This window comes from Platichthys flesus, chromosome 16 (assembly GCF_949316205.1).
Source record: "Platichthys flesus chromosome 16, fPlaFle2.1, whole genome shotgun sequence".
NCBI classification, from domain to species: domain Eukaryota; kingdom Metazoa; phylum Chordata; class Actinopteri; order Pleuronectiformes; family Pleuronectidae; genus Platichthys; species Platichthys flesus.
In genome coordinates, this window is record NC_084960.1 from 5,208,254 (window position 1) to 5,220,256 (window position 12,003).

The following is a 12,003-nucleotide window of genomic DNA, read 5'->3' on the forward strand; positions in this document are numbered from 1 at the left end:
AGTACTCAGATATTCAATTCAGTGTTTTTTATTTATTTTGACCATGTCAATAAAAAAAGTGGGAGAAAAAACAGGGACATGTGTTATTTACTGACAGTGATGAGGTGGGGGAAATCAAAAGCTTAATGATTTAAACTAAGTATTAAAAAAGGAGTGAGAAGAAGTCTATTTAATCTCCCCCATCTCCATAAATTATTAATGAATAATTATCCTATACTTAACCAGCTTCCTATAATTCGTAAATATGTGTGTACCTCTACTCTATATTGTATATAATCTAATAATAAATACAATATAAATGATAAAAGGTTACATATATATACACAAACTACACCTATTTACCCTGAGTAAAATATACAAGAGGGGATGATAAACTAAGGAGCAATAAATATTAAGTGACCAAATAAAGAAACAGTCAAATCCTGTGTTCACCTTGTGAACATCATTCTGCTCTGTGTTATAAACCGGGTTGTGTTTAGACATTGTTTTAACTCCACAGTGGAGTAAAAATAGCGATAGAAATTCTCTTACATAAATATGAAGCCATGGATTCAAAATATTTACTGAATAAAAAATGTAAACATCAGGACGTTTGAGAGGAGCCAGGTAGAGACCAGCTTTTATTGTGAAGGCGGTGGCCGGATGTGGTGCTGAGTTCGCGGCAGATGTCTCAGATTTTCCTGCTCGGGCTTCATTTCCTCCCGCCACCGTCAGCAGGAGAGTCTCATCCCAGCGCAAGTACAACGGTAAGTTCCCCAAACACGTTAAGTTACTAATCTTAACCAGCTAACTAGCCCCCCCGGTGCTGCTCTGTCAAAGTTAGCACGCTTTGTCACCACTTTGCCATGAACGTGACTTTAGGAAACATCAAAGAGCATCTTGTCTGCACTTTGAGGTTGTTTTTTCTTTCTTCCATTCGATCACCTTCTTGTTATTGTTTTACAATCTCAAACTGCTTAGGTTGTCTTTCTGTCGAGTCATTTTTTAAAGTTGTCCCGCGGCTTCGAGAAGGGAAGGAGCGATCATTAGTAGTTCATTTCCGGGTGTGGAGCCTGATCGGGACCGACATGGCAGCCCCGTTAGGTAACCATCATGTCTGCCTCTGCCTCCACTGGTTTTAAATTAAACACTAAACAATGAGCGGATGCGCTGACTTTGAAAACCCCAAGTGGAGCTTCGGGTCACTTTTCACTGTGTGTTCGAGACTCGCCTGTCATGTGCTGCAAGAGGAACATGCTCGGCCACTTCCTGGATCGCATCTCCCTTCGTTTGAATTGCCACTGATGCCTTTTTATAAACAGAAACCTGCCTCAATTTTCACTGTCGAGTGCACATAGATCACATCTCCTGAGATCAGAAGTGAGTCTCCTCAGCTGTGTGCTTGGCTCAAGGGCTACAAGGCACCGAACCGTGACTCCCTTTTGTTCTACCCTGTGTCAGCGATAAAGGGCCTGAAGGAATCTTAATGGATTTCTATCGCTGACTTCTCGTTTTCAACCTGAGGTCGCAGCCCTGGACCGGATGTCTCACTTTGCACTTTAGAGTTTCTCTGGTTTGGTTTTAAAGGGAGAGTTCAGCCTAACATTTAAATTCACTCATCGTCTACTCACCACTATCTCGATGGAGGTGATGAGTGAAGTGATTGAGTCAACAAAACACTTTTAGAGTTTCAGGTGTAAACAGCCCCGCAGGCAAATCCAATAGAACCTATGTAGCTGGTGTCCACTTCTTCAAATGTAAAAGAACAATGGGGAAAAAAACACAACATGTCTCCATCCTGCTGCTGTGGTGTCATCTAAGTGTCCGGAAGCCCCGACATTCACTTACAAATACTGTAATTTACACCGTGTTCTTAGCCTGAATGTCCTTTGATGTCAGATGTGTTCCCACGTGGATCACAAAGAACAGTTAGGCTAAAAAATAAGTGACGGATATGATGTTTCGATAACTTTGAGTCGCTCGGAAGACACCACAGGAGCAGTATGGAGGCATTTTACTTGTTCTTTCTGTTGTTTCTGATATATTTGAAGAAGTGGTCACCAGCTGCTTAAACTGTATTTGATTTGGTTGAAACCGTGTTTTCCTCTGAAACCCCCAAAAGTGTTTTGTAGTCTCAAATCACTTCACCCACCCCTGAAATTTTATTTTTTGGGTGACCTGTCCCTTTTAGCAGGTCAAATGAATGACTCTGGGTTCAGCATGAAGGTATTTCCCTGACGTCGGCACAATAAGCTTCACACATGTTCAAGCAGCTCGCCGTGAAAAGTGTCCAAGGTTCACAGCCACACGCCTGAACCCACCTCTACTGCACCAGTTAGCTATTACTTAAATATTGAAGGATCTACAGGAGTGAAGGAAATTGGGTTAATTTTGACTGTGGTGCTGAAGCAAAAACTTGATTCTGAATTTGTTTTATGAATCTTATGAATCGGTTTCAGTCCAGTTAAGTCTGTGGAGAGAAGTTATTCCTTTGAGTTGAGTTTTGAAGTCAACCCTGACGAGTTGTGACGGTGGCCTCGTCTGTTTGAACTCGCAGGGATTGGGAATGTGATCCAACACTTCCACACACAGACCAGCGAGACCTTCTACTGATTAGGGTTTAAGTGTCACGTTGTGTGGTTCTTCACAGCCACAACATGGCGTCCTCCACTTCCACTGCAGCCTTTCAAAGTCCCAGGCTATGAATATTATGTTTCCCTTTTCTGCCCTGAATGTAGCTTTTTAAACTGTACTTTGGTCGAAACCCTCTTGTAACATGTTCCAACCACCTGTTGAATCACGTCCGATTCTTGAATTAAAACATATATACAGCCTTACATATATATATATATATATATGTATGTATATGTAAGGCTAGATGTCTCGGCCATCTGCGTAGAACGTCCGCACATGGCGGCCATCTTGCCACAGGCGGCTCGCCCACCCATAGAATTGTGTTGTAGTGTTGGTTCTTTTTGAATAACCATGACTTGGTAAATTTTCACCCGATTTTTAAACGGTTTGGTTTGTTATAAACATCAGAGATGTAGTTATGACACTGCATTCTTATGAATTATGTTATTTTCAAAAAAATAGAATAATGTTCTTTATAGGTACAAGATTCCCCTTTACAAATATACATCAATAATTTTTTTATTTTATTTTATTTAAAAAGTACATGTTCCACTACCAACACAATGTTATGGGTGGGCGAGCCGGCCACCATGTGCGGCCGGTCGACTCCGTTGGCTGGCAACACGGACGAGACATCTAGCCTTTATATCTATGGCCGTAACCCTGTGGTGTGTAGAGTCGGCCACCTCCACCCAGGCTGTTGCCCAGGCAGACGGGATCTGGGCACGTCACCCAAACCCCCAGAGTGCAGCTCTAAGCTCTGACCTTTCCGCTGGCACCTTGGCCGTCCATTCACTCCCGGCTTCCTGCTGCCGTACGCAGGGATTTCTCACCAGCTATTTTTAAAGCTTCCTATTTGTTCTGGTCCTTCCTGGGATAGAGGCATGTTTTGTTTCTCGGTTTCTTCTTGCCGCCTCCTTTTCGTTGCTCCTTTTTCTTAGTCATCAGCTTAGTCTTCTGCCCTGATGAATCTTTTTCTTTTTATTGCAGTCTAAAAAGCTCTTTGGGCTTTATAAGTTAGCACGAGCTGTGTGCTTGCATTTTCATTCTCTACTTTTAATGTCATTTACTCTATTTTGTCGCTCATCCTCTTCTTTGTCTGTTGAGTTTCCTCTGCATTGCATCAGCTCTGCCAGCGACTCTTGGTGCAACACGTGCAGGAAGTGTTGCACCACATCCTCAACTTGGTGGAAACCAGCTTTTATCCACTGACTTAACATCGAGCCGGAGCCAGAGTCCGTTTATGTCATTAGAAAACGATTAGCGATGGGGTTACCCTCACAGGCGGCGTGTGAAGAAGATGAGATGAAGTGCCTCAGCTCCACGGCTCTTGATTTAGTCCTCCACAGGATGTGAATCATGAAGCTCAGGCCTGAAGGAGGAAGTCTGCAGTAATGTCTGCACAGCCTGACATGCAAGGCGGTCTCTCCTGAGGTGAAACCTATGTGCTTCTGCTTGATCACTGTAGCATCAGGTCTCAGGGCTTAGCTGTATCCAGACACACAACACACAGGTGTGTTTCTATTGTATTTAGTGTTGTTGTGGTTCAATTTCTTAAGCCTTCTTAAAGCTCCACTGTTTGCTCCGTTATCCTCTTAGAAAACTCAGCAAAGCCTAAATCAACATTAACATGAAAGCGAGGGGAAGATTAAATGGCCGCATTTCTTCAGTCCATGAAGGGTTTAAGGGACAAAACTCTGATATGAAAACATGATTCTTTGCACCTGAGCTTTCATGAGCTCTTATTAAAGATTAATGAGAGCGATGGAGAGAAGTGAGCCCAGCGATCAAAGTAGTCAGAGATCTGTGAGGTTCAGTAGAAGCCAGCAGTGACATTCAGCCGCTCTTCACTTTTAGTGAAGCCGCATTCACGTCCGGTTGTTGTCTTTGAAGTGTTTGAATTCTTTTGTTCCTCGTAAAACATCCATTCAAGGTCTTAATTATTAGCTTTAATACATTTGATTCCTCAATGAAGGTGAAATAAAATCCTTTTGCCACTTTGTTACATTTGTTTTTGATTTGAAAAAACTATTTCAATATTTATCACGATCTTTGAGTTAACGTCAGTGCCTTAATAAGATATTTAGGAAACAGGACATTCTTTAGAAAACAAATAAAAGTAGTAATCCTCGTTTTATTGTAGTTTTCAAGTTAAATTGGAAGGAAAAATGAACAAACAATAGAAATTATTAACTGACTCTTTTTTATTCTCTAGTCTTGTGAAATTGTATCTATAGTAGAAAATGATAATGCTTTGTAAAGACCAGATGTGATATCAGGGTTTCTTATCAAACACTAATGAGAGGTGCTCCCTTATTGATTTGCAGAATTTTATTTCACTTAATTTCAAAAGTTCTACCAATTAAAAGTGTGCATCAGTTAAACCTGTGAGAAGAAGAAAATACTTTATCACTGAATGAGTATCTAACATCCTGTCTCAGTGTTGTGTTGATGCTTCTCTCAGTTCTACACGGATGGAAAGAACACTCACCCCCCCCCCCCCCCCCCCCACACACACACACACACTCTGTTTCATAAAGCCTGTATCATCCCACAGGAACTCCTCAGTCCTCTCTGAGCTCGCTGGCCAATTATCCTCAGTCCCTTCTTAGTGACACTAACGACTCCTGTCAGGACAATCCTCTTAATGTTTCACCGGTGACACCTGCAAACTCTCTCCTCGTGTCCCTGAACGCCTCGTTAGCTCTAATCCCACCTTCCATAATCCCACCGCTCGCTGGTGTTGCTAAGGAACGGGGTCTAATCTGAGAACCTCAGCTGCTGGCACGACTGGTTGTTTGTAAAAACCGAGTGGCTGGGTCCCGTCCAGCGAGCGGATTGAGAGCAGGATCTCATGACCTGTGTGTTGTCTCCTAGCAGACGCCGGTGCGGGACAATGACGGAGCCTTTTCCCTTCCTGTTCGGTGTGTAGCCAGTTGTTGTGTGAGCAGAGTTATCCAGAAAGAATGTGTGTCACTGTGAGGCCGGTGATGTCAGTGTTGTTAAAACTAAACCATTTAAATTGGGAATGTGCTTCTTTTAATTTGCTGGATTAAGTCTTTCTTACTTTTGGAAGGATCATCTCTGAATCATGTGGCGAGTTGCAGACGTTGCAAAATGCATTTTTTAACAGTATCCTCTGAATTTGGTGGGGAAATACAATTTTATCATCATATTTTACCATAATACAACATAATGGAATATGTGTTTCTTTTGTTCAAGTTGCTTTAACTTTCCAAAACCCAAGACTGTGTCCTACTCTTCAGTTTATTGATAAGTTGTCTCAGCTCTCAAATCTAAAGCTATCTGATAAAATGAAATATGACATTAATGAATTCATTTTTGATAATTTAGATTTCTTTCTCTGACATTGACATGACATACATAAACGCCCTCAGGTCCTTCTTTTACTCTGAATGCAGTGGAGTCATTTTTCCGGCCTGCGCCACAGTAGAGAAACACATTGGTCTTCTTTGCCCCTGCAGCTTCCTCCTCTGTGCGGGTGGGACGCTGCAGCTCGTACCAGAGGAAGTGAGAAACACAAACCTGTTCCCTGATATTTCAAGAATCATGTGACCAACATGGTTGTGTTATCTGCTCCTGATCTCCCGTCTCTCTCTGCAACATGGAGCCTCTCTCTCGTCCCCTCGGACCACAAACACTCGACTGGCCGAAGCCAAACTATTGGCAGAAAAGGAATTCAGTGCTTTTATGGGAGCACAGAGGCCCCATTCTGGAAAAAGGTCGCTGGGTGTTTAGTTCCTGCTTGGCTCAGACCCAGCTGTGTATGGTTGACACAATGGAGCAGGGGGGGGGGGGGGGGGGGGGGGGGGTGCGGGGTGCGACACAGACACAGACACAGCAACAAACCAGTTCTCTGCTCATTCTGTTTGCAGTAGTGTGATTTCATTTTCTGTTGTGTGTGTGTGGATCCTTCACACTGTAAATTGTGTGTTGACAATGTGAGTGTTGCCGTGTCGAGCAGGTGAGACCGGCTTCAGGAAGACTCATAAGTTTTAACTGTCGTCTTGACTTGATGACAACCTTCGACTCACAATGATTTGCAACTGTTAATAAAATCAAGTATTTATGGAATCTGTAGAGCAGGTTTTAATTTTAATGGAGAAGCCGTTTGTGTTACAATCTCCATCTTTTACCTTCATGGTTATTTTTCAGTGCAGAAATCTGATTACATCATCAACATCCAGGCATTGCTCTTTGTTACGGACGAGTCGGTTTCAGCTCTTAAGCACAAATAAGATTACATGAGTTACAGTACACAGTCACTCAGTTTGACAGAAAGTGGTTGTGCTCGGTTGAGTTCATTCAAAAACAGGAAGTAGAGTTCTTTCGACAAACAAATGAGGAGGCTTATGACGAGAGGTTTGAGGGCGGAGCTAGTCTCTGGAGGTCGAGTCGTGTTTTTCCACTGTCACAAATGAAAATATTTTTTTTTGTCTCCAACAGAACATTCCATCTAAACTATCAACACTGAATATATATATACACACACCTTGTATTTAGGGAAACTGAGCTGCTGGGACATCTGCTCAAACACCATTAGACTAATGTGTGTATTTTCAGTCCCTGAGGTTTGCAGGGATGTTATGAGAGTATCATCATCATCATCATCATCATCCAACTGCCTTCTGGCTTCCCCAGGTGTAGATCAGCTTCGTACAGATTCTGCCTTGCATGTGTGCACCAGACATCAACTGATCACTCCATTTATCACTGCAGTTTATGAGCAACAATCGAGTTTAGTGGCGAACTCAAAGTTCCTCTATGTTCTCAGCAAATGAGGATGATCTGCCTGATGGTTGTTTCCTGCTCAGGATCATCGTCCTCATGTCTAATGAGCAGTGACTGGGGAGGAGGTGCAGCTGGTTGTAGATGGCTGCATTAGCACTGCTGTTCCTCGGCTGTCACTTAGAAAAGAGACGAGTTGAGACTTGAGCTCAGCTAATGGAGACCAGTTTCTGCTGGGGCCTCATGGTCGTGTTTCCTGGCCCTCGTCTCTGCTCGTGTGTACGTCTGTGCACTCGAGTGTGTGGAGACGTGTGAGTGGACACTGAGGAGCTAAAGGAACAAAAACAAAATAACACTGACTTGCCTGAAGCCGAAAATGATAAAGGTTACACATGATAAACCACGCCCAGAATATTGTGTTTCAAATATTTGTACAGGATATTGTGACGATATACTTTAAAGATATCAGCATAAATGAACTGCAAAGTAAACTGAAGAATACCTATTTCAGTGCTACTACATTCTCATGAGCTAACTTTCAATGAATTTCCTTTTAATGTTACAATATATTTTTCAAAATTTTCCCTTTCTAACATCTTTAATCCTCCCTTATTAGTTCTGTTCTGAAACATCTGTTGTTTCCTTTAATATAAATCACTTTGAGATTCATCATATACCGTGAAAACTAATGTGATTATCATTTTGCATTACATGATCTGCTGCTCTACGTTGCCAGGGCCCCAAGTCAAAGTCCACTGAGGTTCTCCTCTGGATAACTAATCCTTAATAAACATCCAGCAGCTGCATGTCTAATAACCCAGCGCTGCCTTGCTCCACATGTCCACATGCTCCACCATTTATTCTCTTATCCTCTAACCACCCCTCTAATGTCCCTTTCCCTCTGTGGTTAGAGCACCATGGCAGAGCTGGAGCCTACAGAGGAGCAGCTGGCAGCGATCGCAGCCGCCAACGACGAGGCCGAGGCCGCGGCCAACTACAAACCCCCCGCCCAGAAGACCCTGCAGGAGATCCAGGAGCTGGACAAAGATGACGAGAGCCTGCGCAAGTACAAGGAGGCGCTGCTGGGGAAAAGCGGTGTGGTTAAAGGTGAGTGGTCGCTGTCCAATACCTCTCATAATAACTCCTAATCTCCTAGAGCACCTGTGAAGCCTGTAGGTAACCACAGGTATTTAGATTTAAGTCAACAGTACAGTCGTGTGTGTGTGTGTGTGTGTGTGTGTGTGTGTGTGTGTGTGTGTGTGTGTGTGTGTGTGTGTGTGTGTGTGTGTGTGTGTGTGTGTGTGTGTGTGTGTGTGTGTGTGTGTGTGTGTGTGTGTGTGTGTGTGTGTGTGTGTGTGTGTGTGTGTGTGTGTGTGTGTGTGTGTGTGTGTGTGTGTGTGTGTGTGTGTGTGTGTGTGTTTCCATAATTTGCTTTAAACTGACGATTCTTTTATTTCTCTGACCCTTTGTCTCCATCTTAGATCCCAATGCCCCAAACATCCAGGTGACACGAATGACTCTGGTCTGTAGCACTGCACCAAACCCCCTGGTCCTCGATCTACAGGGTGAGTGTGTGGTGGGGGGGGGGGGGGGGGGGCGGATTTTCAAGTGAAAACAAATCATCTGCTGCTGATACCTGTAGGATTCTAATGAAGTTAATCCCCATGTTTAAAATTAGTCGTTCCTTACAACAGACGCACTGGAGGAATTGTCTGGTGTAAACATTAGTTATGGACAATAATTACAAGAATAAAGACCAAATGTCCTGCTGGGTCATTTGTGTTGAATTGATAATGACGTCATCTCCATGTCCTGTGTCAGTGGGAACGACTGCTGAGCTGGTTCCTCGTGGCTCTGCTGCCCTCCCATGGTGGTCTCATTGAACTACAACAGAACAGGAGTGCTGGGCTCACTCTCTGCCTTGTTGCCACCTGGTGGTAACTATTATTGACTTCTCTCTCTCTCTCTCTCTCCTTCTCTCTCTCTGCCTTGTGGCTCTTGTCCCTGCCAGGCGACTTGGACAACTTCAGGAAGAACCCGTTTGTGCTGAAGGAGGGAGTCGAATACAGAATAAAGATCAACTTCAAGGTGAGGGAGTGTGCGTCTGTTTGTTGTCTCAGACTGGGGAGGAGGTGTCTGAAGTGTGCAGATGTCCCTGAGGCTCTGTCACGAGTCACAGCTCAGCAGAATGACGCACGTCTCTTTTTTGCAGGTCAACAAGGAGATCGTGTCCGGCCTGAAGTACAATCAGCAGTCTTTCAGGAAAGGAATCAAAGGTAAAGCTGTGAATGTCTTTTCATTAAGTCTCTGCAGTTTCTAAAAAAGGACTTAAAGGAGACACCACTCTCGATAATAAGGAAAATTCAGCCTCAACCGACTCGGACATTTCACTCAGAGAGCAGTGCATGTTTGAAAAGCAGCCTTTGGGATGAGCTAATTTGCTGCTAGCTCCAGCCACAGATGTGCTCCACATATGAGAGTGGTGCAGATCATCTCAACTATTATAAAGAAAGTCAATTACCATATTCCTCTAAAGCATAGGGCCCCCTTAGGATCTATTTTCGTTTAAATGATAGACAGTGAGAAGCCGTTAGCTTAATTTACTAGAGGTAATGTTCCTGCTGCTTCAGTATAGTGGATGTTGACACACATATAGAGGATATATTTCCTCTCAGTAATTAGAATTTGATTTGGCATAGTCTCTCTTGTAAGATCTTGAATTGAGGATGTGCATGTCGAGCCTTCAAGTAACTCCTTACACCGACCCCCCCCCCCCCCCCCCCCCTCTCTCACACACAGTGGACAAGTCCGACTACATGGTCGGCAGCTACGGGCCCCGACCGGATGAGGAGTACGAGTTCCTCACCTCCATGGAGGAGGCGCCCAAGGGGATGCTGGCCCGCGGCACCTACGACATCAAGTCCAAGTTCACCGACGACGACAAACACGACCATCTGTCCTGGGACTGGAGCCTCTCTATCAAGAAAGAGTGGAAAGACTGATTCCCCCGACGCCATCCTCCATCAACGTCTTCCTCTGCTTTGCCCCTCTTCTTTTTCATTCCGTTTTCTTCCGTCTGGATTATTTGTTGATTCAAGCTTTTGCTCTCTCCGTCCATTGAAACCCGCCCACCCCCCCTCCAGTTAAATTTCTCTTTTCTAAATTCCAATCTCTCCATCATCCCTCCCCAGTGTAACGCTTCATGGGTTTTTTGCAAACACCCTTTGTTAAGTATTAAATCTTTCAAAATGGAGAAAGCAAACAACGTGTACAATCCAGATTTTGCAGTTATGGTTTCTTTATAAAAGGAAAAATAAGTAAAAAAAAAAAAAAAACATTTGCTACCTACTCTTGAAAAAATACGAGTTCCTGCTTTCCTGTCTTTCCCCCCCCCTTTTGCTTTCTTCTCTGTTTGTCAGTTAAGTTTGTACTCTTACCGTGATCTGCCTTGGGAAGCATATTACCGGGAGCAGTAGTGCTGTGTGTACGTGACCTCTGTGCAGTCGTTGAGAAATCGTTGCTGGACTCTTGGACGCAGTCCTCCTAAAGCCTTTGAGCAGATTATTTGTACCAGGGTCTTGGAAGGTTACTTAGAATTTAGGCCTCTTTCAAACGGTTTTGCATTTTGCAAAGTCTCTGCTGGGAGAAGGGGGGGGGGGGGGGGTCCCCTTGAGGTGTGTCTGTACCCCTCATGATCAGGGTATGTGGGCAGTTATGTAAGCAGCCATGTGGCCTTAACAAGAATCCCTAGGAAGAAATAGAAAAACCTGGTTGAGCCATTTGCCTTCAGAATATATTTGCCCGAGCATCACGTGAGCCTGTTATTAACAATAATGTACTGATACTAGGAAATGGGCAGGGAGACATTTTAACGCCTTTGTTTCCAGTTTGATGATTTGTAAAAGCCGTCACATTTAGATAGATCTCAGCTCTATTTATAAACTCTGATCATACACAAACCTTGATATCAGTTAAATTAGCTCTTCTAGGTCGTATTAAAGGCTTCGAACCGCCCCAGTCTCCTCCTCTGTAGTATCTGAGGCCACGTTGTCGGTGTACTCCCCTCCTGGATCCATCGCAGTCAAACTGCAGAACACCTCCTCCAGTTCAACCATCACCAAACGCTCGCTGTGCCTCCAGTCTCCTCCGACCTCATGCTGCTCCTGCTGACCTGGCGGCACTCGACACGTGCTCCACATCAGCGAGGAGAGACGTCGTCCGGGATTCGACCTCTGAACCGAGATCGGGAGACATCAGTCCACAGCCGGACACCGGGCGGTGGCAGACACGTGTCCTCTCTCCTCAGTTTTACACTCCATGAGTATGTGAGTGATGTCTGCTTCTGGAGCCTCATTCAGCTCATGGGTCAGGGACTGATGCTCTTCTCTGTGGGTTGGGTCGGACTGTGTGTGCGCTGCTTGTATTACCAACAGTCGACTGATCTCCTGTGTTCAAATTAAAGTGTTCAGACTGGGACTACGTGTGTGTTTGTTTTACTCAATTTAAGTTTGAATTGTTGCCTCCCTGAGCACTTGATGAAAAAATAGGTAACTTGGATGTTGCATTTCTTTTTTACTTAACAGAAATTAAAGAAGACGATGCGACACTGGTAGAGATCAAAGATTGGATGTAAATAACCTC

General features: G+C 44.1%; 1 protein-coding gene across 1 annotated transcript; it reads left to right on the top strand.

Moving 5' to 3' along the window:
- Nucleotides 1-619: 619 nt before the first annotated feature.
- Nucleotides 620-11,838, top strand: arhgdia (Rho GDP dissociation inhibitor (GDI) alpha). Its single transcript, XM_062408691.1, has 6 exons — nucleotides 620-746; nucleotides 8,274-8,469; nucleotides 8,844-8,927; nucleotides 9,374-9,450; nucleotides 9,575-9,638; nucleotides 10,162-11,838. The coding sequence occupies exons 1-6, from the start codon at nucleotides 666-668 to the stop codon at nucleotides 10,362-10,364; spliced, it is 705 nt and encodes a 234-aa protein (XP_062264675.1). The 5' UTR covers nucleotides 620-665; the 3' UTR covers nucleotides 10,365-11,838.
- Nucleotides 11,839-12,003: the final 165 nt, after the last annotated feature.